Source organism: Lathyrus oleraceus, chromosome 4 (assembly GCF_024323335.1).
Source record: "Lathyrus oleraceus cultivar Zhongwan6 chromosome 4, CAAS_Psat_ZW6_1.0, whole genome shotgun sequence".
Lineage (NCBI taxonomy): Eukaryota > Viridiplantae > Streptophyta > Magnoliopsida > Fabales > Fabaceae > Lathyrus > Lathyrus oleraceus.
In genome coordinates, this window is record NC_066582.1 from 425,448,190 (window position 1) to 425,475,195 (window position 27,006).

The 27,006-nt window shown below is 37.0% G+C and overlaps 1 protein-coding gene across 1 annotated transcript; it reads left to right on the forward strand.

The window, feature by feature from the left end:
- Positions 1 to 15,613: 15,613 nt before the first annotated feature.
- On the forward strand, positions 15,614 to 16,612 carry LOC127137806 (uncharacterized). Its single transcript, XM_051064227.1, has one exon. It carries the CDS (start codon positions 15,614 to 15,616, stop codon positions 16,610 to 16,612), a length of 999 nt encoding a protein of 332 aa, XP_050920184.1.
- The last annotated feature ends 10,394 nt before the right edge of the window (positions 16,613 to 27,006 follow it).

Sequence of the window (27,006 nt, forward strand, 5' to 3'; positions counted from 1 at the left end):
AAAAGCAATTCGCAACCAAAATCAGAAAACAACATACCAATGCATTCATCTCATCATGTACATTAATAAACCAACAACCATTAACACCAAATCATGCTAACAAAAGAGAAATAAGCAAAAACATATTTGGATATCAAGCTTTAAATCCATGTTTCTCTCTCAATATTCAATGGTTTTCCACGATTTAAAGCTCATTGTGTTCAGCGTTGCAAGATCTTTAATAAGCATAGCATAATTTCATCAAAGGTTAGGTTCGAATTTCACCTGATCTTGAAGAACAGTGATGGTTTGGTGGTTGTTTGGCCGTGCAAAGTAGAAACAGATGTCCAATGATGCTCCAGATGATGATTGAATGAGTTTTGAAAGCTCAGTTGTCTCAATTCCAGCTCGAAAATCCAAATGCCATGTGAGGAGGTTCAATACAACAGTGCTGATTCTAGCTTTACAGTTGTGAAATAAAGCTTGCAAAAGCTCCAAGAATGTTGGTAGGTGATGAAACAAACAACAGGGCACGAGTTCTTTTGACAATTTTCAGAAAAAAGTTCCAAGATGAAGAATGAGAATTTTGAGAGGAAATGAGTTTTGGTCTGTTTTGGCAAAGTGTGGCTAGGGTTGTTCTGCAGAAAATGTGAAATATATACTCTGTTTTATGTTGCTAATCATGGTTAATGAAGTGGTAATCCAATTTAGCTCAAAATGAAATGTTTTTACCAACTTGCTAAAACCACTCAAAAATGCATGGGGTGCATGTAACTGCACGAAAATGGGCCTTAGACAAACTCCAAATGTGATTTTTAGTCAAGTTCAAATGGTAGAAAGTGTAGCAAATGGCTATTTTGAAAGTCAACTTTTTTACCCTTCCTTTTTTAATTCAAGTCAACTAAAAAAATGCCATTTTGATTGGTGAATTTTTGGTGAATTGTGATGAAGGATTTGGATATAGCACATCAAATATGACTTGTAGCAAAAAACCTCACTCAATTTGGCCAAATGGTTTGGAAGATATGCCACTTTGAAGTTCAAAAAATCTTGAGAATGATTTGATCATAACCTGCCAACCATAAATGATAAATGAGTGTTCTTGGACTTTTTGGAAAGGTGAGAGCAAGATCTTCAACTTTCATGTTGGACAAAAATTCATTTGAAGCTTGTATGATGAAGTAAATTTGAGGAGAAAAACTTTCTATTTTTGGCAGTTTCCAATTACAGGTCACCTGCCATTTTAGGAAACTTTTTGTCTGACTTTATTTTCTCCAATCTTGATCTTTGAAATGTCAAATGAGACTTGTATGGACATGAATGAACCCTTTAAAACCATCTCCCACCTTGAAATCCATAAAATCAGGCACAGTTGACCACAGTTGACCATAGTTGACTATCTAGGGTTTCTGGTGGACTGCACATTGACTGATGACTTCTGAGCACCCAATCTTTGACCAAACCACTTCCAAAGGACCCCTAGGTCATGTGAACATGTTGGACCAACCCCAGGGCCTTGTCTCAATGAAAATTGCACTTGCTTGCTTGATTGACTGATCTCCTGACCAGTTTGACCTAATTTGTCAGTTGAACTTGTACTCGGGCAAAGGACAATGCAATGTTATGCAGTGGACTATGTTATGTCAATGACCTAATATGAAAATGTATGTACAAAAGGTAGGTGCAAATTTGAGGTGCTACAGTGACCATTGGATTTTGTTGGGAAGACGAGAAGTAAATCACGGAGAAGCATCGCTCCATTTTCATTCACTCGGTATTTTCTTTTTATTATTATTATAATTATTGTGAATAATGGATTAAGAGTTGGATTGGGCCCTACTCGAATGGGCTTTATGCATCATTGGGAATCTGTTATTCCCACCTCCAACTCCCAACAATATTAAATGAGCCTCATATTTATATCAATTTTTACCATATTAGCTAATCAAAGTTATTCTAATTAATCATTTAATCTTGACCAAATTATTTTTTCCGACTAACGCTGTTTTAGGGCGAATCCAAAATCCTTTTATCCATATACTCTAAAAGATTTATTTTAAATTAATGTTGAATGAAAAGGAGAATAGTAAGCCTCCGCTTCACTATCTCTCGACTATTCGAATAATTGGCGTACGCCATATTGCTCAAATTTTTGTCATTCAATTAAAACCCTAAAAACTCTATAAAATTAAAATCACTTCCTCAAGTTAATTATAAATCCTAAAAGTTTCATTATTTAAATTAATTTTGAATGAAAAGGAGAATAGTAAGCCTCCGCTTCACTATCTCTCGACTATTCGAATAATTGGCGTACGCCATATTGCTCGGATTTTCGTCATTCAATTAAAACCCTAAAAACTCTATAAAATTAAAATCGCTCCCCCAATTAATTACAAATCCTAAAAGTTTTATTTTAATAATTAATTTTGAATGAAAAGGAGAATACTAAGCCTCCGCTTCACTATCTCTCGACTATTCGAATAATTGGCGTACGCCATATTGCTCGGATTTTCGTCATTCAATTAAAACCCTAATAATCATATAATTTCAAATCACTTTCTCCAAATTAAATATAATTTCTAAATTCAAATCATTTAATTAAAACATCAAACCATAACATTTCAAATCATTTTTCTAAATCAACTACAAATCCTAAGTCCTAAATTCTAAATTTCCGATAATAAAAGGATAGGAGGCGTACGCCTTATTATCTTTCGGTTATTCGAATAATTGGCATACGCCACATTGCTCAAGTCATCGACTTTTCAAAACCTACAAATCCAAAATTCAAACTATTTTCGCAAATCAAATACAAACATATAAACATATCTTTTACAATAAACCTCAGATGATAAAAGATGGGAGGCGTTCGCCTCGCCATCTCTCAATTATTTGAATAATTGGCGTACGCCATATTGCACAAATTATCGACTTCCGACTAAAACACGCTAAATAAACTTTGATAAGGGAATAGGTGGCGCACGCCTCATTATTCTTTGAATAAGCAAGTAGGAGACGTACACATCACTACTGTGCATATTCAACATCCACAAACAAACTTTCAAAATAATTCGAACGAAAAGGGAATGGAAGGCGTTCTCCTTATTATTCCTCGAAAGAATTGGACGATTGGTGAACACCATATTGCTCAATCTTTCGTCGTTCTTCAAAAACATTTCCAACATTAAACCTAACTTCTCGCCCCCGAGCGATCGAAACCAAACACCCAAACACATCAATTCGACTTGTCACCCCCGCGTGACCAAAACCTTTCCAAAAAGAACACTGTCAATCCTTTCTAATGCGCACAACAAACCAGTGCTTAAGCCTCCACCGAGAGTAGACAAGCCAGCGTTTATTCGTTAGAACGCCGACCTACACAGTCGTTCATCAAAACAAAACACACCAAATATTCGTAGTAGCCCGAACTACAAATGCTCTGATTTCCTTATTGCACCATAAGGATACGTAGGCAGGAGATTGCTGTATCTTCGTGAGCACACTAATAAAAAACCTCCCATTTCCTCCCTCATGAGGTCTTCATCCATATCTATCACCAATTCTAATTACTCGAAGCAAACGAATAACAGTCAATTAACAGTCAAAGAGCAAAATCAGACTAAAAGTTTCCCGTTGAGTACAACGAATGTGAGGGGTGCTAATACCTTCCCCTTGCGTAATCGACTCCTGAACCCGAATATGGTTGCGACGACCATTATTCTTTTTCTTAGAGGTTTTCTCGATATTTTCCTATTCCTTCATTGGAATGAATAAAGTTCGGTGGCGACTCTATTCGAACTAACATTTTTCCGCGTTCCATCGTGAGGGATCACATTATCATTTTTTTGAGGTGCGACAGACTGGCGACTCTGCTGGGGACCCTGCTCCAAGCAAGAGAGAGTCTAGCCTAACTTAGTCTGATTTTGCTATGACTGTTGGAAGATAGTCTTTCTTTCCATGCTTATCTCTCTGTATTTTATTCTGATTACTTGTGTTGTATGTAATGTGTTTTGATACTATAATATGGGACTTGGTGTATGCTGTGAGATAAGCTCCATACCCGAGCTTCGAGAAAAAACTTAGAACCCGGAATTGTGTAGTATTGAACCGGGGGGTGTACACCTCATTGGGACAATACGAAGACTCCACCTAGAGTAGATCTGTTTGGAGTTTCCATCACAATATGGCTAGCCCATTATTGTGGGGAGGTTCTAAATACGATCCGTGACTCTAGAGACCTCGCCTTAAACCCAAGTTTTGTTTTCATGATTGGAGATTATGTAGTATTGAACCGAAGGGTCTACACCCTGTTCGAACAATACAAGAATCCCACTTAGATTAGATCATTTCAGAATTCCCATCACGATGTAGCTAGCCCACCATTGCGAGGAAGTTTTGAACTTGATCCATGAGTCTAAGTTCCTTCCTTGAAAATATAACTTTAGAACCTACCTTTGGGAATTTCTAGTAATCAGAGAAACTCGTACTTCTTCCTGTTATCCTTAAGTACCTGACGCGTGATTGATCTTGAATATTTGTATTCCTTTGCGAAAAACATGGCAAAATTTCATGCATTTGCATATCATCAACATGCATTGCATATCATCTTCAAGAAATAAAAACTTACACCATATCCTACCCTTTGTCCAGTAATGCTGACTACTCGACACCGGTACGAGACACGCCGCAACTACAAGATGACACTCGAACAGCTTGAAGCAAACCAGGTTTCAATGAGAACAGGCATTGACTCCATGCAGGCAAAGATGGACTATTTGCTTAAAACTATGTTGCTCTTAGCCCAGAAGGAAAAGGATGATGAGACTAGCGCCGAAGCCAGGAAAGTTGTTGCTCAGTTTGGATCGCCATCACCTAGCATCCCGGGAGTAAATGAACTTGACGGTAACCCCGCCCAGCGTAGAGGAGGACCGATCCCTATTCCAATCCCCATGGTTAACATGAACCCTCATGAGCATTCTGCTACATCTGCTCGACATGGATCCATGATGGTTGATGAAGATCCGTATGACGCTTTCTTCACCAGCCTGAGCAAACTGAGCAATTCCTTCAGTGAATCAAGAGATGAAGGCTTGTTGATTTGAATGAAGGCGATCACTATGCCATTTTTACCATTTTGCATTCTTGTAATTTGATCTTGTTGTCTAAGTATTGTATGCTTTAAACATTGTTATTTGTATTTGGTCTTATTAATGGGATGATTATGCATGCTTTGAATCAATCTTTCATATTCACTCATATTATCACATTTGCAATGCACAAACACATACCTTTCCATTTCACCTTCTTCAACGCACTATTGTTAGTAAATGTTGGAAGGAGGATGACGAAAACAAAATACCCATAATTGCTGACTGTATGCTTTCAGATAAAATCCTGCTAATGATGTATAGGCATTGTTTCAAATCTCCAAACACTGGAGAGATAAGGAGTTAATCTCTAGTCAACCACTTCGATCCTAGAAGTAGGAGTTTCTTTCAGATTTAAAAAACCCTTACGCTTAACCTGGGGCAGGGTAGTGTTCAGTTGGTTTAACTACACTTTCGAATTACAAGATGAAATATCCCATACAAGGGTCAATCACATGACATTCTTCGCACACATCTTGAAGTGTCGAAGAAACCATACAAATCCAAATTTAAGGTATGTTGTTCTTCAATGACCAATGACTTGGCAGTCACAATTTCAAAAAAAAAAATCGAAAAAAAAGAGCCCGCTAAGTCCAACACCCTGAAAGGAGACTTAGGCAAAAACAGGGGCAATCCCGATGGATTAAAGCTTCAAACAAAGCGGTCCATGCAAAAGTTAGGGATCAAAACAAAAATCGAAAGAGACAATGAAAGTCTCCAACAAAACAAAACAAGATTCAGTGACCACCATACCAAAATCAAAGGGTCACCGACATCCAAAAAGCGAAATAAGGTGGCTGCCATTCCAAGAGACCTTGAATCACCATCTTTATCCTTACACATGCGAAATACGAATGTGTGTGAATTAACTGAACGTAGGATTGGAGATCATCATGAAAAAGGGGTGGGTTAAAATAAAATTTGAGCCTTATATCCTTTTGTTTCAATAACCATGAACCAAGCCACGTTACAACCTTCAAAAGACCTAATTGAAGTAAGGTTTGTTCTGAAAGCATACTATAGCAAGGTTGAGTAAACTGACTCCTAGAGATTTACTAATATTCTCTTCTCACTATATCACTCACACGCTAGCTAAATCAAGCGTCGCGACTGGACTCATGATCCACTCATCATACACTATCACGACACTCCCAAGTGAAGGATTATTTTTCAAAACTTGCATAACTATTGCATTAAAATCACCATTTCTTGAATAACAATTCTTAATTGTCAGTCAGTACTTGACATCGAGAAAATTCCAACAAGGGGCAATTCAAGAGGCACTTGATCGTTGGTACTGACACGAATCAAAATCATCTCATAATCCTATGAATCAGGGGCAGACCATTGCAAGATTCAGGAGCTGGGAAAAAACAGACTCAAACCACGTCATCGGATAACCACTCCCAAGGTTTCCTTTCAGGGAGAATGCCATTTGGTACCTTACAGTCTAGGGCAAGACAAGTTGCAAGGGGAAAGTTCCCTTCATATCTTCAAGACAATCAAGCAGATTTCGTCAGACATTAGTGACTGCTTGAATTCAAAACAAAAACGTAAAAAGTTTATACCAGTACAACATCATACCTTGACAAGAATCCTTAGAGCACATCAAAAGCACAATCATCGTGCGTTGATCACGTCGCTATGCTCAGTCACAGGCTGGCCAGACATCTCAGAAGAAGAACTGAGATCTTCTCAAAGACAAATACACAATATATCAGCAAGAGTCAAACTTGGGGCACCAGGAGTATCCACATCTATTGTGTGTTCATCACATCATCAACTACCGAGTATCGGGAAGTCAGATCCTTCCACCAATCAATAGTCCAATCCACAGTGACAATTACAAAAAAAAACCAAAGCCCACCTTGGTGGCGCCTTCACAAAAACAAATACAACCAACATTGGTTTCCAAAAATACATCGCCTTTGAAAGAGGGGCAAATCCCAAACAAACCAATCATCCTTTGCATTCAAACATGCATCACATGCATCACCTCATACATAACACATACATATCATTCATGTACATAACACGAATCAAAATTCAAGGTTTAGTTGTAGGAATCCAGGCCAACCCTCATTCGAGTCATTGCTTTCCTCTGAAGTGATTTCCTACCCTACTATTGGGCATTCCCCATTGAGTTACATCCTTTAACCTTTTGTTGATAAGATGTTATCCTCAACTTAGTCAAACAGTGTTTCTCCAAACACTTACCTTGTTTCACGTTGAGCGTTCCTCAATGAGTCGTTTCCTGCAACCTTTTGTTGATAGAAACTACATCTCCCCCAAGGATAGTTGTTATGCAACCTTTTGTTGTCAACACCCCAGGCAAATCTTACCCAGTAATGTTCCAATACTACCCAACAAGTCAGGTTTATTGAACTTATGACAGTAGCCTTATTTTTCCAATATTTTTCTCACAATCATCCTTTTGGTGAAAGTCCATTGAGGAATAATATCAATCATCACCCTGTTTACGATAACCGTTATCCTTTTGGTAATGGTAAATCCTTGACATTTGTGGTCTTACTGTCATCCTTTTGGTGTCGAAGATCCTTGAAGTTTTGGTCCAACCTTCATCCTTTTGGTGAATGATGACCTCTACAATTATTACAGCCTACCGTCATCATTTTGGTGTCGGCGATCCTTGTGGTGATAAGGATCCTTGTCATTTTGGTTCAACCATCATCCTTTTGGTGATGACGTCCAGTTCAATCTAAAGTTATCCTTTTGGTGATAGAGATTATGGGGTTTGGTTTAAGCTATAATCCTTTTGGTGATGGTGACATTTGGAAAGTCCAACCACACTGTCATCCTTTCGGTGTCAGCAATATTTGAAGTCATTATAACTTATTATCATCCTTTTGGTTGTAACAAGTTTCGAAGTTATGATCTCACCCTCATCCTTTTGGTGATGGTGATTGTTGATTCATTATCATCCTTTTGGTGATAACGAGTTCTGTTGTTTGTAGTACCTTCATCCTTTTGGTGATGGTGACTGTCAACTTATTATCATCCTTTTGGTGATAACAAGTTTTATGGTTTGATCCTACCTTCATCCTTTTGGTGACGGTGATCCGTAAAAGTTATCGACTTATTATCATCCTTTTGGTGGTAACAAGTTCTGTTGTTGACCTTACCTTCATCCTTTTGGTGATGGTGATTGTTGACTCATTATCATCCTTTTGGTGGTAACGAGTTTTTGTCTTGATCTTACCTTCATCCTTTTGGTGATGGTGATCAATTGCGTTGTGCGCTTATTATCATCCTTTTGGTGGTAACAAGTTTTGTCGTTTGACCTTTACCTTCATCCTTTTGGTGATGGTGATTGTTGACTTATTATCATCCTTTTGGTGATAACAAGTTTTTGTCTTGATCTTACCTTCATCCTTTTGGTGATGGTGATCAATTGCGTTGTGTGCCTATTATCATCCTTTTGGTGATAACAAGTTTTTGTCTTGGTCTTACCGTCATCCTTTTGGTGATGGTGATCAATTGCGTTGTGTGCTTATTATCATCCTTTTGGTGGTAACAAGTTTTGTCTTTTGACCTTACCTTCATCCTTTTGGTGATGGTGATTGTCGACTTATTATCGTCCTTTTGGCGATAACAAGTTTTGTCTTTTAATTATACCTTCATCCTTTTGGTGATGGTGATTTTTGACTTATTATCATCCTTTTAGTGATAACAAGTTTTATTGTCTAACCTTACCTTCATCCTTTTGGTGATGGTGATCGTTTGAGTTGTATTCTTATTATCATCCTTTTGGTGATAACAAGTTTTTGTCTTGATCTTACCTTCATCCTTTTGGTGATGGTGATCAATTGCGTTGTGTGCTTATTATCATCCTTTTGGTGATAACGAGTTTTGGTGTTTGATAATACCTTCATCCTTTTGGTGATGGTGATTGTCGACTTATTATCATTCTTTTGGTGGTAAAGAGTTTTGTTGGTTAATCCTACCTTCATCCTTTTGGTGACGGTGACCATTTGAGTTATAGACTCATTATCATCCTTTTGGTGATAACGGGTTTTTGTTTTGATCTTACCCTCATCCTTTAGGTGATGGCGATCATTGAGTTTGTTTTGACTTATTCTCGTTCTTTTGGCAATAACAAGTTTTGTCTTTTAATTACACCTTAATCCTTTTGGTGATGGTGATTGTTGACTTATTATCATCCTTTTGGTGATAACAAGTTTTTGTCTTGATCTTACCTTCATCCTTTTGGTGATGGTGATCAATTGCGTTGTGTGCTTATTATCATCCTTTTGGTGGTAACAAGTTTTGTCGTTTGACCTTAGCTTCATCCTTTTGGTGATGGTGATTGTTGACTTATTGTCTTCCTTTTGGTGATAACAAGTTTTATCTTGTAACTTACCTTCATCCTTTTGGTGATGGTGATTATCGACTTATTATCATCCTTTTGGTGGTAACGAGTTTTGTTGTTTAATCCTACCTTCATCCTTTTGGTGATGGTGACCATTTGAGTTATAGACTCATTATCATCCTTTTGGTGATAACGGGTTTTTGTTGTTGATCTTACCATTATCCTTTTGGTGATGACTGTAGCACCTCAAATTTGCACCTCTCATTTGTATATACATTTAATTTCTAGGTCATTAACATTGCATTTGTCATTGCATAGTCCATTGCATTGCAGCAGGCAAGACTGGTTAGGAGATTCTACTGTGCAAGGCAACAAGAGCATTGTCCAGGAGATCAAAGCCCTTGGGTTGGTGCAATGAGTTCACATGATTCAAGGATCATTTTGAAGTGGTTTGGCCAAGTGTTGAAGGCTCAGAACTCATCAGTCCATGTGCAAGTCATCTGAGGCCTATGAAAGTCAACAAAAGTCAACTACAAAGTCAACTGTGGATTTGAAGGTGGGAAATGGTTAGAGATGCCTCATTCATGTTCAAACAAGTCTCATTTGACATTTCAAATATCAACATTGAAGAATTTGAAGTCAGGTCAAGACTTTCCAAAAATAGCAGGTGACCTGTACTTTGAACTTTCCAAAAATGGAAAGATTTTGGACCAAATTCAACTCAAGATTACATCATCAAGAAAGCTTCAAATGAAATTTTGTCCAACATGAAAGTTGAAGATCTTTCTCTCCCCTTTCCAAAATGTCCAAGATCATGGATTTCTCATGTGTGGTTGAGGAGATATGGTCCAATTATGGCAAAGTGTGTTTCAAACTTCAAATGGACATAACTTTCAAACCAAAACTCCAAAATGAGTGGTTCTTTTTGCATTTTGATCCTTATAACATGTACTTTCCAAGCATACCATTACTTGACATGATATCTCATTGCATGATCATTGGTTCATTCATGAAATTTGTGGAACATATGCATACCAAACCAATTCTAATATGTGCATGGACTCATTTTAAGGCATTTTGGGCTTTGAATATGCACTGCTCACGTGCATGGGGGTGCATGAAGTGAGAAAATCATTTTTGCACATACACCACAAAATGGATTAATCACAATTGCATTTGGTCTAAGCAAGTTTTAAACAGGTTTAGCATGGAGTATAAATACTTAATCCTAACTGTTTTTGGTCATTAACACATTTTCAGATCTAGAATCACAAAAATTCGCAAAATTTTCTCTCAAACTTTTTCCAAAATTCTTCAAACAAGAACACTTTATTTTGCTCAATTCATCATCATGAAGTGTTGTTGAGTAGAATTGGATGTGGATTTAGAAGAAATCGTGGCATATTGAGCTAGGTTCAAGGTGTGAAGCATCCATGGAAGTTGGAGATTCAGCTGGTTTCGTGCATCCTTGAGCTTCATTTTCATCCTCATTCATCTCACTAAGCATATTAGAAGAGAATTGAAGCATTGCCAGGCCTTGAAGCAAGCTGAATCAACTTCTGTTCTTCAACAGGTCAGAATTCGAGTTCCTTATTTTTGCAAATCCCTGTGATATTCATGTAGAGCATGGTTTGGTGATAATACTGATGAAAATTTGGAGTGATTTGGTGTTGTTTTGAGCAAGATAGATGCATTTCAAGTTCTGATGTTAATCTTTCTTTTCTTCGATTTGGCTTGGATATGTTGTTTTTGCGTGATTTGTTCATGGATCCTTGATGTATGTGTGATGATGAACCGATTGATATGCTCATTTTTCATTTCTGGAACATTTTGGAAAATCTGGAAAAATTGCATGAAGATCTTCATGATCTTCATCGTGCTTGCATGAACATCATCATTTACAGTTTTGGCCACGGTTTATCTACGTTTTAGCTACGGAACTTGCATGTTCATTTTGAATTTTGCTACGAAATCCATGCAGCGCGCCATGCACTAGGGTTGAATCAAAACGCTGGCGTTTTGAGTTAGGCGCGCTTGGTAATTTTAAATTCTGCACCGGTTCGAACCTGGCTGAAGTCACTTTCCATATTGCCTTGCCAATTATTCCTTCACATTTTCATGCTTGCTTCATGTTTCATTTTCAATTTTTCTCAAACTTCAAAAAATCATTATAAATTGAAAATTAATCCAAATGATCTCCAATTTTTTGCATCATGATCCTTATGTTGTCTATTTTTTTATGATCATTAAAATGCAAATTGTGCTTGGCTGGAAAAGTATTTTGTCCTAGGGTGATTGCACATGTATACATGTTTGACCTTGCCTTGTTCCATGCATCATAAAATGCTCAAGATTGATCCAATGCTTCTGAAATTTTGCATGCTATTTCTAGACATGTTGAGTGATGTTTTGGCTTTGGTTTGAGATTTTTCCCATGATCCATCTCTGTTTTACACTTATGCTAACTTGGTGTGACAATGTGTGTCACACATATGCTTGACTTGATTGATCAAAGTGATTCCCATGCCTAATGATGTCCAATACCTCTAATTTTTTGTGTGATGATCATGCTATATCACTACTAGAATAAGTCATTTTAGCCTCCTAGTTTAGAGTCGGCCACCGACACGGACACTATTAGTGTCGGCTAAGCCTACACTAACGGACTCTATCTACGTACATCATTTAAGACAAGTTATTTTTTTTATCAGTGTCGGCAAAACCGACACTACTTGTTATGTTACCTTTGAAGAATGTTTGATTAATTTATTTAGAGTCGGTGTGACCGACTCTATCTAGTAGCATTATTTTTGAATTAGTATTTATTTACTTAGAGTCCGCGTAGCCGACGCTATTATTATAACATATAATTTTTCCATTTATTTATCTATAATATGTATATATATTTAAGGTTTAAGTATTTTATTTATTAAGTAGAGTCCGCTTGGCGGACGCTAAGGAATTTTCTATTTCTGACCAAAAATTGCGCGACAGCTTATTTCCCTCTTTCCTTTTCCCTCGTCATTTTTCACTCTCCCTCCATTTCATTTCACAACACGAAAACCCTAATTCCATGCTAAATCGTGAATCCGTTTTTTCCCAATTTCGTGAACCGATTCGTGAATCCCTAATCCGTGAATCCATTGAAGAATCCCAAATTCAAAATCCCTCGTTAAAGGGTTTCTGAATCATCAAAGGTAATGCATATTCGGTGAATCCCTAATCCGTGAATCCTTTTCGATGTTTTTACATTTGTGTGCGTGGTTGTTTGCCCAGGCTGTCTATTCGGTGATATCTTGCTGTAGGAGGGAATCCTCTCCTCTTATAAAGGGTATTTGCTGTTAATGTTTGTTCGTTGATATGGTTTGTGTAACTTTGATAGCTTGATTATTTTAGCTCGCCAACTCTTTTCTTAACTGTTGATAGCAATCTGTCTCCTTCCACTGTGGTTTGCTTAATTTTCCTGTCTTATGTAGTAAATTGGTTTTATTTTCTTTTTCTATCTAGTGAAGAATCAAATTAGATTTTTTTTTCATTTAATCAAGAGCTTTATATGATTTTGAAAGTTATTATCATGGTCTGTAAATGATCGCTGAAACTCAAATTTGAGCAGGGAACCTGAATGTTTGATAGTGTTTTATGAAGTTCTAGGTTCTGAGTGTTTTATCTCTGTCCAACATAACCAGAATTGCATTAATTTCTGTATAGTGCTCTAATGTAAAGTTGATTTGATGATGTTTACAATGATTTCTAATGCCTTGCTATTGCAAATCTAATATGATATTGGTTGATGTTTGCTCTATCATGAGTTTATGAAAGGTTTGAAAATAGCTTGTAAAATTCAATTATTCTACTGCCAGATAAAGCTAATGTGATTGTTTTTCCCTAAGAAAAGAATGTCTTTTAATTTTATTCTCAATTGATTTTGTATGTTAGTTCACAAGATTGGAAGGCAAGACTAAAGATTCCACCAGCTGATACACGCTATAGGACAGAGGTATGATTACAAACAATTTAAAGTTGTTATCATATATATTCCAAGTGATTGTTTATTTAAATTATGTATTATGCTTTGGTTTTGGTCATATATTTTGTTTAAGAATTGCGATCTTTGAGTTTGTCAGGAACAGTACGCATCCCTTGTTGGAGTTGATTCTCTGCATTGGTTTTAGCTTTCATTTTGTTGAGTCATGTCATTTTTAGTGCCCTATGGCCTGTGCTCAGTGCCTTTTAGACATTTTATTTGATATGCCATTTTTCAGTCATTAGATCATTACGGCTTAGAATTTAGAGTATAAACATGCTTGATGAGATATTTACATCCTCACAGTCTTTTTTTACTAACTGAAATTAACCTGCATAACTACATTCACATAAAACAAGGAGGGAAAATTTTACAATTTTCATTTCAGTTACATTCCACTTAAATCTCAATTTCGATTCAACTAACTTTTGAATTTCTAAACTAACTGAATTTACAATGGAATTTAATTTCAAAACAGAATTTGAGTTAAACATTTCACTCACCAAATCCACCTCTAACAGATTTTATAACTTCTCATAACAGATCCTAACTAACTAATAACCTCTAACAGAAACAAAATTGTTGCACAGTTTCTGTTATGAACTTCTTAGCTAATTAAGTGTTAGGAAATTAATTAGTTGAATGTGTTATTACTTATTAGTAATGTCAGCTGTGAACTATTGTTGAAAGTCTAATAGTTTGCTTCTGTTAATGTTAATGTTGAGTTGTTATGACTTAAATGAAACCATGATATGCTTTTATTGTGGACTGCTATTAGCGAACTGTTTGGTGATTACTGAATTTCTGTTAGGATGGAGTTAAGTTTCTGTTAGATTTCTTACTTGAGTTAAGTCTGCTATCAGTTAGTAGGTTGTTTTGAATTCTGTTATGACTGTTAATGTTTGTTAAATTTCGGTTAAGTGAAAATTGTGAGAGTTAATTAGTTAGGAAAACAGAATTGAAAAATGACTATAACCTCACTCTCTCATAACTTTGTGGCTTACGGCCAGTCAAGTTAATCTTCCAAATAAGTACATCTTACAATTAGTCGGTGAGAACCACTTTTTGAGTTTGGCCTCCATTGATTAACAGGTTTGAATTTTAGTAACAAAAAATTTAAATGCAGACTTCATAGAAAAGGTCTAGTGTTGTCTTTGGAATACAAACATTTTATAGGATTTATGCTTTTGTACTGAACTGTTTCTTCTTCTTATTATTACAATTTTTAAAATGAATTTATTAGTGTAACTGTCACACTTGCACTAGCCTGAAATAAAACGGTCAATTCATATTTGCTCACTGTACATAATAATTAGGCAAATGTTGTTTTTCTGATATTGTTGACATGGACATAGATGATGTTTTGGTATAGGAAAGGGAAAGTGTATTGGTGTAGGAGCCAAACACATGTTTCGATTATTAGGAAGTTACCTTCTAATGATATACATGGTGGAATTTTATGCATCTATTTTACTCTTGCATGACATCTTTACTGGTCGAGCTCTATGAAACAGCCTGGCTCGAATGGATCGTAATCTGTTCCCGGCATAGGGACAGGTGGCTACTTCTCATATTAGTTATTATGAAGTAGAAGATGGGGAACATCATTAATCTATTTGCCTAAAAAATGTTTTTTTTCTACTTAATCATTTCTGATCATAATCTAATTTTATATGAATGAGGTAGAGAAATTTGCTTATATGAGGTGGTTCTTATAAAAAATAGCTTACAGGTCATATGAATATTCTAATTTAATGTTAGAAAACACAACTTTCTGAATTTGTTACTGCTCTTGGTTAAGAACCTTTCTTGATGTTTCATTTAGTTGCATTTCTACTTTCCTCAACAAACAAGGAGAACTGTACCGAAAACATTTTACATTCATATTTACACATAAATACATAAACCTCAAATACATGCCACCACATAGATATATATGTAACCTTTTATCTTGACAAATTATTGTAATATCTAATCCCTTGGAATGCATGTATTCTATTCTCTCCTAATACCCATTAGGAAGTTATCTGATTTTCTCCTAATACCCATTAGGAACTTATCAGCCATTCATTTTTGTCTAATATATGTTTTAATTTTCAGTGGTTGACGAGTTAATTGTTTGCCTTATAGAAAATGGATCGTACTTGGATGTACGATAGAGTATATTCCAATAGACACGGATTGAAAGAAGAGTATGTTCGCGGGGTTAAAGACTTCGTAAAGAGGGCTTTGAAACAACCTATTTGTAAATCTGAGGGAGGGATAAGGTGTCCGTGTATAAATTGCAAGTGTCTCAAGATAAGAACACCAACTAATGTTAGACTTCACTTGTATCGAGATGGATTTCAACCAGACTATTGGATTTGGACTCAACATGGAGAAGTAGAGCTCAATGTTAATACAAGGAATGATTCAAATAGTAGTGAGCATGTGCATCATGATGACCAAATTGAGGCAATGAATCAGATGGTGTATGATGCTTTTAGGCCTTATGGAGTATTCTCTCACGTGAATGATAACATAGAAGTTGAGGAATATACGGAGGATGAGTTTCCCAACGAAGATGCCAAACGATTTTATGACAAGTTGATATCTTTCAACAAGCCCATTTATGAGGGAGCTACCCAATCAATATTATCAATATCTACTCAACTTCTTGAAATTAGGTCTAATTGGCATGTACCACAAAAAGGTTTAGATTTTGTTGCACAAATGCTTAAACGTGTATGTCCAGTTCAAAAATGCTTGCCCGATAACTATTACCAAGCAACACAGTTGGTATCTAAGTTAGGGCTAAAGGTTGAGAAGATTGATTGTTGTAAGAATGGTTGTATGTTATATTACAAGGATGATAGCAATCTATCAGAGTGCAAATTTTGTAATGCTCCTAGGTTCATTCCTCGCAAGACTGGCATGGGAAAGTACAAAGATATCCCAGTGAAGAGAATGTTCTACTTCCCAATCATTCCCAGATTACAAAGATTGTATGCATCAACTGAGTCGGCAAGTGAAATGAGATGGCATCACATGAACAAAATAGTTCCAACATCCTTCGCCACCCGTCAGATGGAAAAGCATGGAAACATTTTGATAGTGTATATCCTGACTTTTCTAGGGAACCCAGAAATGTAAGGTTGGGTCTGTGTTCAGATGGTTTTACTCCTTACATTCAAGCGTCTGCTTCTCCATACTCATGTTGGCCAATAATAGTTACTCCGTATAATCTCCCCCCTGAAATGTGCATGACCAAACCATACTTGTTTTTGGCATGCCTCATACCCGGACCTAAAAACCCTAAATTAAAGATAGATGTCTACTTGCAACCATTGATTGATGATCTACATCGATTGTGGTCCAATGGAATATTGACCTATGATATATCTACAAAACAAAACTTCATCATGAAAGCCTGCTTGATGTGGACAATTAATGATTTTCCAGCCTATGGTATGTTATCTGGATGGGGAACACAAGGTAAATTGGCATGCCCTCATTGTATGGAATACACTGATGCTTTCACCTTGAAAAGTGGCCATAAGACTTCCTGGTTTGACTGTCATCGTCGTTTCTTGCCATCTAATCACTCCTTCAGAAGGAGTAAAAGAAGTTTCCTAAAAAATAGGGTTGTGACCAATGAGCCACCTCCCATTTCCACAGGGAAAGATATATGGGCGGTAATAAGTAATTTTCCAAAAGTTACTGAAATTGGATGGGAGGCGAAATGGAAAGAATTCTAAGGGTATGGAGTGGATCACAATTGGAAAAAGCGAAGTATTTTTTGGGATCTCCCATATTGGAAGGATAATTTGTTAAGGCATAACCTCGATGTGATGCACATAGAAAAAAACGTCTTCGATAATATATTTAATACTGTCATGAATGTTAAGGATAAAACAAAGGATAATGAAAAGGCAAGAGAAGACTTGGCTAAATTATGCTTTCGCGGGGACTTGGAGCTCCAACCCTTAGAAAACGGAAAGAATGGTAAACCAAAGGCTAGTTACACTCTAACCAAATCTGAAGCCAAGTTGGTTTGTAAATGGCTTAAGGAATTGAGAATGCCAGATGGCTATGCTTCAAACCTCAGTAGGTGTGCGAATGTAGAAAAGGGTACGGTGCATGGGATGAAGAGCCATGATTGTCATGTTTTCATGGAATGTTTACTCCCAATTGCATTCCATTCATTGCCAGATTTGGTTTGGAAACCATTAACTGAGCTAAGTCGATTCTTTAAAGATCTTTGTTGCAATACATTGAGGATGGACGACTTAATTAAGTTGGATGAGAATATTCCAATTATCATATGCAAGTTGGAAAGGATTTTTCCACCAGGTTTCTTTGACTCAATGGAGCATCTTCCAATCCATCTTGCCAAAGAAGCAATTCTAGGTGGTCCAGTACAGTACCGATGGATGTATCCATTCGAAAGGTAATTGTTGTGGTTGATTTTATTAAGTTATTGCATGTTTATCATAAATTAATAAACGTGGAATGATTGAATGTGCAGATTTATGGGAGTCTCAAAGAGGGCAGTGACAAATAAGGCTAGAGTTGAAGGTTCCATATGTAGTGATTATATACATCGCGAGACAAATTACTTTTGCTCTCATTATTTCAACTCTTTCCGTTTGTTGCCAACCATAAATCTTAGTAACAAACCTCATTTAGACAATGATGACATTCTACCTACAATGTCCATTCTACAAAGTGGCGGTCGACCAAGTGGGAAGTCACGAAAATATTTTCTATCTGATAAGGAATGGAAGTCTTCACATGTGCATGTCTTGATAAATTGTGATGAGGTTAAACCATATCTTGAGTAAGTGTGCATCATAATATATTCAATCAAATTATTGATGCATATCATAATAGATATTTACTTATGAATCGTGTGATTTATTTCAGCATATTCTTAGAGAACCACTCTCTAGATATAGAAGATTCATCTGGGCGCATACATATAGAGTTTCCCATATGGCTGAAGAAATATGTAAATGAGGAGACAAATGGAGTTACTAACCAAGATATAATTGCCTTGTCTCGCAGTCCTGCATCAATGGCCATATCATGGAACATGTATTTTATCAATGGGTACAAGTTTCATACTGAAGAATGGAGCAAAGGTAGAAAAACTAGCAATTGTGGTGTGCACGTGAAAGGTCTTGCAGAAGGAGGAAATACTGATTTTTATGGAATAATCAAACATATCTTTGAGCTAGATTACTTTGGTCTGAAGCATAAGATTCCAGTTTTTTATTGTGAATGGTTTGATCCAACAAGGAATACGGGCACAAAGGTTCACCCACAATATAAAACTGTGGATATTAAGATGGATAAACGTTATCGTCCTTATGATCCTTTCATCCTTGCGCAAAATGCAAGACAAGTGTATTATGTCCCATATCCAGAAATGTGTAGAGATATGCGTGGATGGTGTGCGGCAATCACCACAAAACCAAGGGGTCGCGTAGAGATTGACAACATAGAGGATGAAGTACCTTATCAATCTGATGGGATGTTACCGGCGCTACCCAATGTAGAAATTGAAGCAATATCTTGTTTGCGTGACATGTCACAATTAGATGTGTTTGAAGAGATTTTTGATTGCTCTACTAGTGAAGCAGATAGAGGGCATTGATGAAGATAAATTAAGTCGCTGTGCATTTATCTTTTCCCTGTAGAGAACTTTTTCTTTGTTTACCCATCCTTTGTTAGCAGCATTCCTTTGTATTTGACTACAGGGTTTCTATAATGGAATATTTGAACACTGTAGATTTCCTTGATTAATGGATTTTCTGATGACTTCTGAGTACTTTCTATTTTGTCCTTTTTCGGTTGCATTTCTGTTTCCCACTTTGCAACCTTTTCCTTCAATCAGATGCAGGTAGGATATCGTACTAAACTTTTCATTTTGATATATCATTGTAACTTGATGCTGCCAAGTATAGACTGTTAAATTACATTTGCGAGGAATTATTTTATATTATCATATCCACTGTTGTGTAAATGTATCTTATGCATTCTTTCCAACATGATAGTTTCCATACCTAAGATATTTTGCAGGATGTGTGCTTTTTGTTGTTTTCAGAAGTGATGCTTTCACAATTGATGAAATAATTTGCAGTGACTTTACTATGCATTTGTTGAACTAAAATTAATTTAATATTATACTCGCCACATCTTTTCTTTTACTTTTAATTTTATCAGAAACTGCATTTGATAATGTTATGATACTGTTAAGAGTGTGACACTAACTAATCCTTTTATTTTTATGACAACAGATGACTAAAAGAGGTGGAAAAGCTAAGGTATTAGCACCAGGAAAACTTCAAGAAGAACGAAATCGCATAATTAACAAGAAGCATATCGTTAGGAAACCTGCTCAAACAACATTGTCTATGCAGGATGCATCATCGGCACCAACACCAGCTCAGGCAGCACCGTCCGTGCAGGTTGCATCGTCGATGCCGACATCAGCTTCGAAAAAATCATCTGTGCAGGCTGCATCGTCGATGCCAACACCAGCTCAGGAAGCATCGTCTGTGCAGGTTGCATCATCAATGCCAACATCAGCTTCTAAAAAATCGTGTGTGCAGGCTGCATCGTTGATGCCAACACCAGCTCAGGCAGCATCGTCCGTGCAGGCTGCAACGTCGATGCCAACACCAGCTCAGGCAGCATCGTCTGTGCAGGCTGCATCGTCGATGCCAACACCAGCTCCAACTGTAGTACCTGTTCATGCCACTACCTCTGAGAAATTCAGTTTTATGCCTACTCCAACTTTAAGCCATCAAACAATGGCTGGCCCTCAAAGTATAAACCTTCAAACAATGGCTAGCCCTTCAAATTTGGCAGAGGAGGAAGATGTGGATGCTGATGAGGATGAGGCGGTGGGTCAAGAAACTATTACCCCTCTTGTGCCAACAATAGATGAGAATGGGAAAGTTATTATAAAACCATCTGGTACTGGGTAAGTCATATATATTCTCATAATTTAATAATTTAGTAGTTTTATTATTGTATTTTGTCTATAATATATATAACCTGTTAAGAAAGTTGAGAATATTACTATCCATATGATTCTTAATAATTTAGTAGTTTTATTATTGTATTTTGTAGGCTAGTTCCTGCCAAAGAAGTTGCTGGTGCCATTAATTATGCGATACGCAAACAATTTTATAAACCTATACATCATTGGTCTGCACTCGATCCTGATACGAAAGCTGATTGGTTTAAGTTGTTTGGAGTAAGTATTTATTGACTTTTGTCACTTAAGTTGATCAAATTATATTTAAAAAAGTAACTAATTGGTTATTAATATTAATTATGTGATTTTAATTATTTTTAGGAGAAGGTTTCGTGGGATCCTTTCGATCATGCATTTGTCTATAGTGCATTTGAAAAAAAAAGGAAGAAAACGATTAAACGACATGTTGGGGAAGGCGAGGAGAAAAGGGACTCGACCTTCATGGATTGGTGATGATGCTTGGGTTGAACTTCAAACTTATTGAAAAAAGACCGAGTTTTTGGCAGTGTCTTCTCAAAACAAGACCAATCGAGCTTCCGCAAGAGGCGGAGCAGTCCACACCACAGGCCGTAAGGCTCATATTGATGTTGCACTTCAACTTGTAAGTAATAAAATCCTAACAAATTATTATTATTATGAAGATTCTTTATATCTTGACAGTTTTACTCGTATTTTGTATTGATTATTGGATTATTTGATTTTTGTAGTCACGTGAACTTCAAAGGGATCTGCGTCCCGATGAGTTATTTTTAAAAACACACAAGAGGAAAAATGGTGAATGGGTTGACAGTCGTGCTGCATCTACTTATGTAAGTTCTCGTAAATTTTACTGCATCAATATTTGCATCCATGCTTTCAGAAGCAGACTTATTCAAATTAAACTCTCCAAAAAGGATCTAGTTATCCATTTTTATAGTCTAATGTAAGTTAGATATAATAGCACAAGTCCTATGTTTAACTATCAGTTTGAAATTCCTGCAATCAGTTTGCTGTGCTGTTTGATATTTGTTTTAGTTGCAGTCCTAACACTAACAGTCCTAACACTAACAAATATTTGCTGCAACAAGTATAGATATCAGTTTTACTTGCAGTCCTAACACTAACAAATATTTGTTGCAACAAGTATAGATATCATTGATTCAAGTCAAAAACAGAAGTGTGATTACTCATTAGAACACCTTTTAATATATCCAACTATTTATCTGAATGAAAATGAATAGTACATCATACGATTCCATATACACATTATGTTACTTCAAGGCCTTCACCTACTGCAGATATATATTTGGTAGTTATATTTTACGTTCAAAATTCAAGAAACTAATGGGTAGCTATAGTTAGTTCGGTTGATGTTTAGAACAGTTAGAATTTGTTAAGTGAAGAAGTTAGTCTTGTTTTAATCAGTTAGTCAATGGGATACTACTATATGTTGTTGCATTAGCTCATGTTTTGAATCAATTGTTATGTGATTTGGAAGTGTTTCAGACTGGTGCTGCAGTGAATTCGTTTAATGTTGAACCTTAGTTGCAATGTTGGGCTGAACCAAATGCAATTTGAAGCCGAACTGAATGTTAATTGATTAACCAAATGCTTCACCATTTGAGTGGTTTGAATTATTATTTCAGTTGTTGTTAGAAAATGAAGTAAAGTATTGGCTTTCAATTAGGGAAAGAATTTGGCTACCATGGTTTGAATTGTTGGAAATAAATGAAAGTAGTTTGGCTTGTTTGGTTATTGACATCAAAAACTATTAGGAAGTTAGTATGTTAGTTTATGACTATGAAGTGTAAATTGGTTACGAATTGAATGTTAAATGGAACCTGTTAAATTTTGATTATTGAACTGTTATAGAAATGGTGAAATACTTGGATAGAAGCTAATATGAAATGGTGAAATACTTGGATAGAAGCTAATATGAAATACTTGGATAGAAGCTAATATGAACTGTTATAACCAACATATCATCTCTAAATTCTTAACAGAGCACTAACTTCTAACCAACATATCATCTCTAAATTCTTAACAGAGCACTAACTTAGCATTATAATGTTTTGTTATGCAGAAGACTTTTAAAGAGAAGTTTGATGCAGAACTTCAGCCAACTGAAGAAGGGAATGGAGAGGTTGTTCAGGTGTTAGATGGAGAGCGTGTAAATCAGCTATGGACAGAGGCTGCTGGGGGCCGTAACCGTGGTCGGGTTTATGGCGCTGCAGATTTAGCTATTAATCTAAAACGTGGATCAAAAAGTTTTACCCAACAATCTCAAACTCCTCAACACTCTATGTTTGGGATGTCATTAGAAGCTGAAAGAGCAGCTAGAATTAGAGCTGAACAAATTGCCGAGGCTGCAACGACCCAATTACAAGAGGCTAACGAAGCAATGCGAGCTGCTACCGAGGCTGCAAAAGCTGCTACCGAGACTGCACAAAGGATGGAGAGGGAGATGAATGCTTGGAAGGAATTTATGATGAAGAAATTTGACACTTCAACTTTTGTATCACATTCTCATCATTATGATGACGATTTGGATGATCAATCATTAGATGAAGATTGATCTTGTACTTTTAGTAGAATGAATTAATCTCGGATGTGATTACTTTTTGTGTATGTTTTTTGAAAGTTAATGTGGGTAGAACTTTTGTAGTTACTTTCACGAATGTTTAAAATTGTTTCCAAATGTTTTACCATAAATATGATATTGTGGATTGAAAAATTTGTTCGAGTGAGGTTGTCATGTTGCAACCCGTTATTGTCCTTTTTTGTTGACTTTAGAGTCGGTGTATGCAAGGCTAAATATTAGTATAGACTTTTCTATGTTGACTTTAGTGTCGGTGACACGGACGCTATCTGTTGACTTTTTTTGTTAACTTTAGTGTCGGTGACACGGACGCTAAACATAATATTGACTTTTCATGATTTTGAAACAACATAGCGTCGGTTCCATTAGTGTCCGCTTTAGCCTCCGTCTCCCCGAGGCTACGTAGCGTCGGTGTATCTTTAGCCGACGTTACACAGTAGCTTCGCAACTTTTATTCAAGGCCCGACACCGACGCTAAACCGACGCTAACCACATATTAGTGTCTGTTTTTTCACCGTTAGCGTCTGTAAATGGCCGACGCTAAAAACAGTTTTTCTAGTAGTGTATGTCCTGTTTACTCATGAATTTTGCCAAGATTTTTTGAGTCATTTTTGATTTGATGTGCATTTGTTTCTTCTGATGTCTCAATGTGATCACCATTTGCATACCTTGCCATGTTTTGTTCATGAAATGAATTTGGTTAATGATTTTGATATGGGACTTTTTGAGATGTATTCTTGATTGAATGAGGATGATTCATGTTAAATTTCATGTTCTGTTTTGGATTTTTGATTCATCTTTAACCCTAGGCTTTGACCTAGTGGTTTGTGGCTTACATGTGGGCTTTGATTTCAGGTTTAAACTTCCAAGTCCATAGTTGATGATGCTTCCACATTAGAGAATTGATGTTTGCTCTTGATTACTAACATTTGTGTGTTTTGTAGGTTGATGTTAGCTCATTTGATTTTGCCTTATGGCTTGCATATTGTGAACATTGTCTGTCTGTTTGTTATTGCCTATTGGTTGTATAGTTGAACTGATTGGTTTAGATTTTTCACAGGTACTTAAGTTGCTTTGAGTTCTTTTGAACTTGCTTTGCTTTGCTTGGTTGCTTAACCACTGAGGTATAATTTCTCTGACTTCATGTAGTCTTGAAGACCTGTCCTGTTATGTGGGCAGACACCTGTCTGAAGCCCTCCTTAAGAGGCAATGCTTGTGAATGTTTACTTTTGTGCCAAGCAGGTAAAGACCTCTTAAGAGGCAATTGGCAGATAAAAGGGATGTGCAATCCATCCCCTGCTATTCAGTTGTGTCATTCACCTTGCTCACACCATTGTGTTAATACATTGTGGATAATAACCCAAGATCTTTGTTGTGTCAGTCATTTGTGGAGAAGAGTTCCTACATTCTGAACTCCCACACTTTCATTTGTCTGAAGCTCTCCCAGGCCAGGGATAAGAGATGTGAGGTCTTACCCTCACTTCCCATTTCATCTGCTTCACCCTAACTCTCAATGTTAGGGTTAAGAGCTAACCACACCCGATTCCAGTTGGCTTGTTTTTACAGCCTAACCTTGTATGAGCCCATTTGTTTGCATATAATGTGTGTGCTTGCTTTTTGTGGTTGTATGTGTTTGCCTGTGTTGTTTAGGATAGCTTGCTCCCTGTGCAAGTTAGATAGAAACCTTAACATAGGGATCGTATGCATGATAACTTCTAGGCTCGAGTCGTAGTCTCCCTAGTAGTTTGTGTCTCCCTTGGAATCTGGTTAGGTTAAAAGTTCTTTCTCTGCGTAGGGGAACTACGTTGCCCTGATCCTCATACCAGATGAGGTACGTAGGCAGGAGATGAGCTGATCTCTCCGGGCGCCCTTTTTCTTTTTCAACCCTTTTGTTTGCGTTTGGAGTCCGACGTAAGTCCAGCGATTGGCAGTCGGTTTCCTGTGTGTTTGTTTGTCGTGTGCTTGGAGTCTGACGTAAGTCCAGCGATTGGCAGTTGGTTTCCAGTGTGTGTTTGTTGGTTCGGAGTCTGATGTAAGTCCAGCGAGTGGCATTCGGTTTCCAGGTTTTCCTGTTTGTGTTTGGAGTCTGACGTAAGTCCAACGATTGGCAGTCGGTTTCCGGTGTTTATGTTTGTTTGGCGTGCGTTAGACGAGCTACGAGTGCTCTGATTCTTCTCCGGTTAGAGAAGATACGTATGCCTAGGATGCGACATCCTAGCGAGCACGTTTCCCCTGTCCCGAACTACGTCGACTCTGATGTCTGTGCCTGACAGACTACGTAGGCCCAGGATGCGATATCCTGCCGAGTTAGTTTCTCTTGTTTTCTTGTGTTTCCTTCCAGCCTTGTGCAGTGTTTGAGCAGTTTCTAGCAACCTTATCCTTTCTTTTGTGCGTGGATCCCGTCGAGTACGACGGATGCGTAGGGGTGCTAATACCTTCCCTTCGCATAACCGACTCCCGATCCCATCTCTCTCTGGTCGCGAGACCATGTCTTTTCCAGGTTTACTTCGAGCGTTTCCTTTCCCTCTTTTGGGATAAATAACGCACGGTGGCGGCTCTGTTGTTTCGTTTTCCCGCCGGTTTTTCGCGTAATGCGACAATGACGATCTTTGTTGTAGCCACTGTAACCGTCGTCCTTTTGGTGATAACTACTTTTGAAGCTCGGATATTTCCATCATCCTTTTGGTGATAACAATCCTGAAAATCATGGTGAATTCCTATCATCCTTTTGGTGATGGCAATTAATTTTACTGTCATCCTTTTGGTGCCAGATAACCCGTTCGGTTTCCTCTCTCACATCAGAAGCGACCTTTGCAAGATCGAGTGTTGACTCGAGGGTTGACATTGATTTGGCATTTTACCCCTATCACCTTGGTGCTATTAGAATCCATTGCATTTTCTTTCTGCATATCTCATTGCATTTCAAAGGACAAATTTGGGTCTTTTCGTATTTAATTACCTTCCACCATGAATGTATGAAAACTGTTGTCATTCTTACATTCTGGTTCAAGTTAATTAAATAGGGGCAGCTGTCATACCCCAATTTTGTCCGGGCATATTTAAAATTTTCATAAAATTGATTTCATTTTTAATTTGCATCATCTACACAGCATGGCATACATTTCATCACGAAAATACATCACTTTGGTTTCATATCACTATCATGTCATTTCCGTATTACATAGAAACATGTATTTCACGAAACCAAATTCGTCTAAAAAAGGGGTTTATTATACGAATACCAGGAAAAAGCATATAATGAGATTTGTCCTTCCTGAGAGTTTTGGAGAACTTGCTATGACAACCGTATTGCGTGAGGTTCTCAAGAGCTGTTGTTTATCTCCATGCCAATGGGCACATACATAGATGTTAAGGTTGGGAACATTTTGGTTGATTCTAATGGTGCTATGTTTGAGAAAGGCAACGTTCAAGAAATATTTTTGTTAGAACACCTTGTCGAATGGATCCCAAAGTTATACCACAGTTGCATGGCTATGATTTTAAAGCAAATATATGGTCTTCCAAATGCCCCTCCAAGTCTTGATTATGAAAGAGACAAGAGGTTTTCAAAGTCTTTCAAAGAATTGGTTGCCACCTGCTTAGTCAAAGACCCAAAGAAGCGTCCAAGCTCAGAAAAGACATTTAAGTGCCGTTTTTTAAATATGCATGTGCCACCGAATATCTTGGTTGCACTATTCTCAATGGCCTTGCTCCATTAGAGAGTCGTTTTAAAATGCTGAAGGCTAAAGGGAGAGATTTAATGATGCAAAATAAATTTCTTTATGAAATAAAGTGATTATTACAGAAAGAATGTATTCTAGGAATTAACGCCTGGAATTTTAACTTGTAAGATTTAAGCTGTTTTTATTTAAAAGGAAGACATGTCCATTATAGAAAAGCAAGATACATATAAAAAGGAAC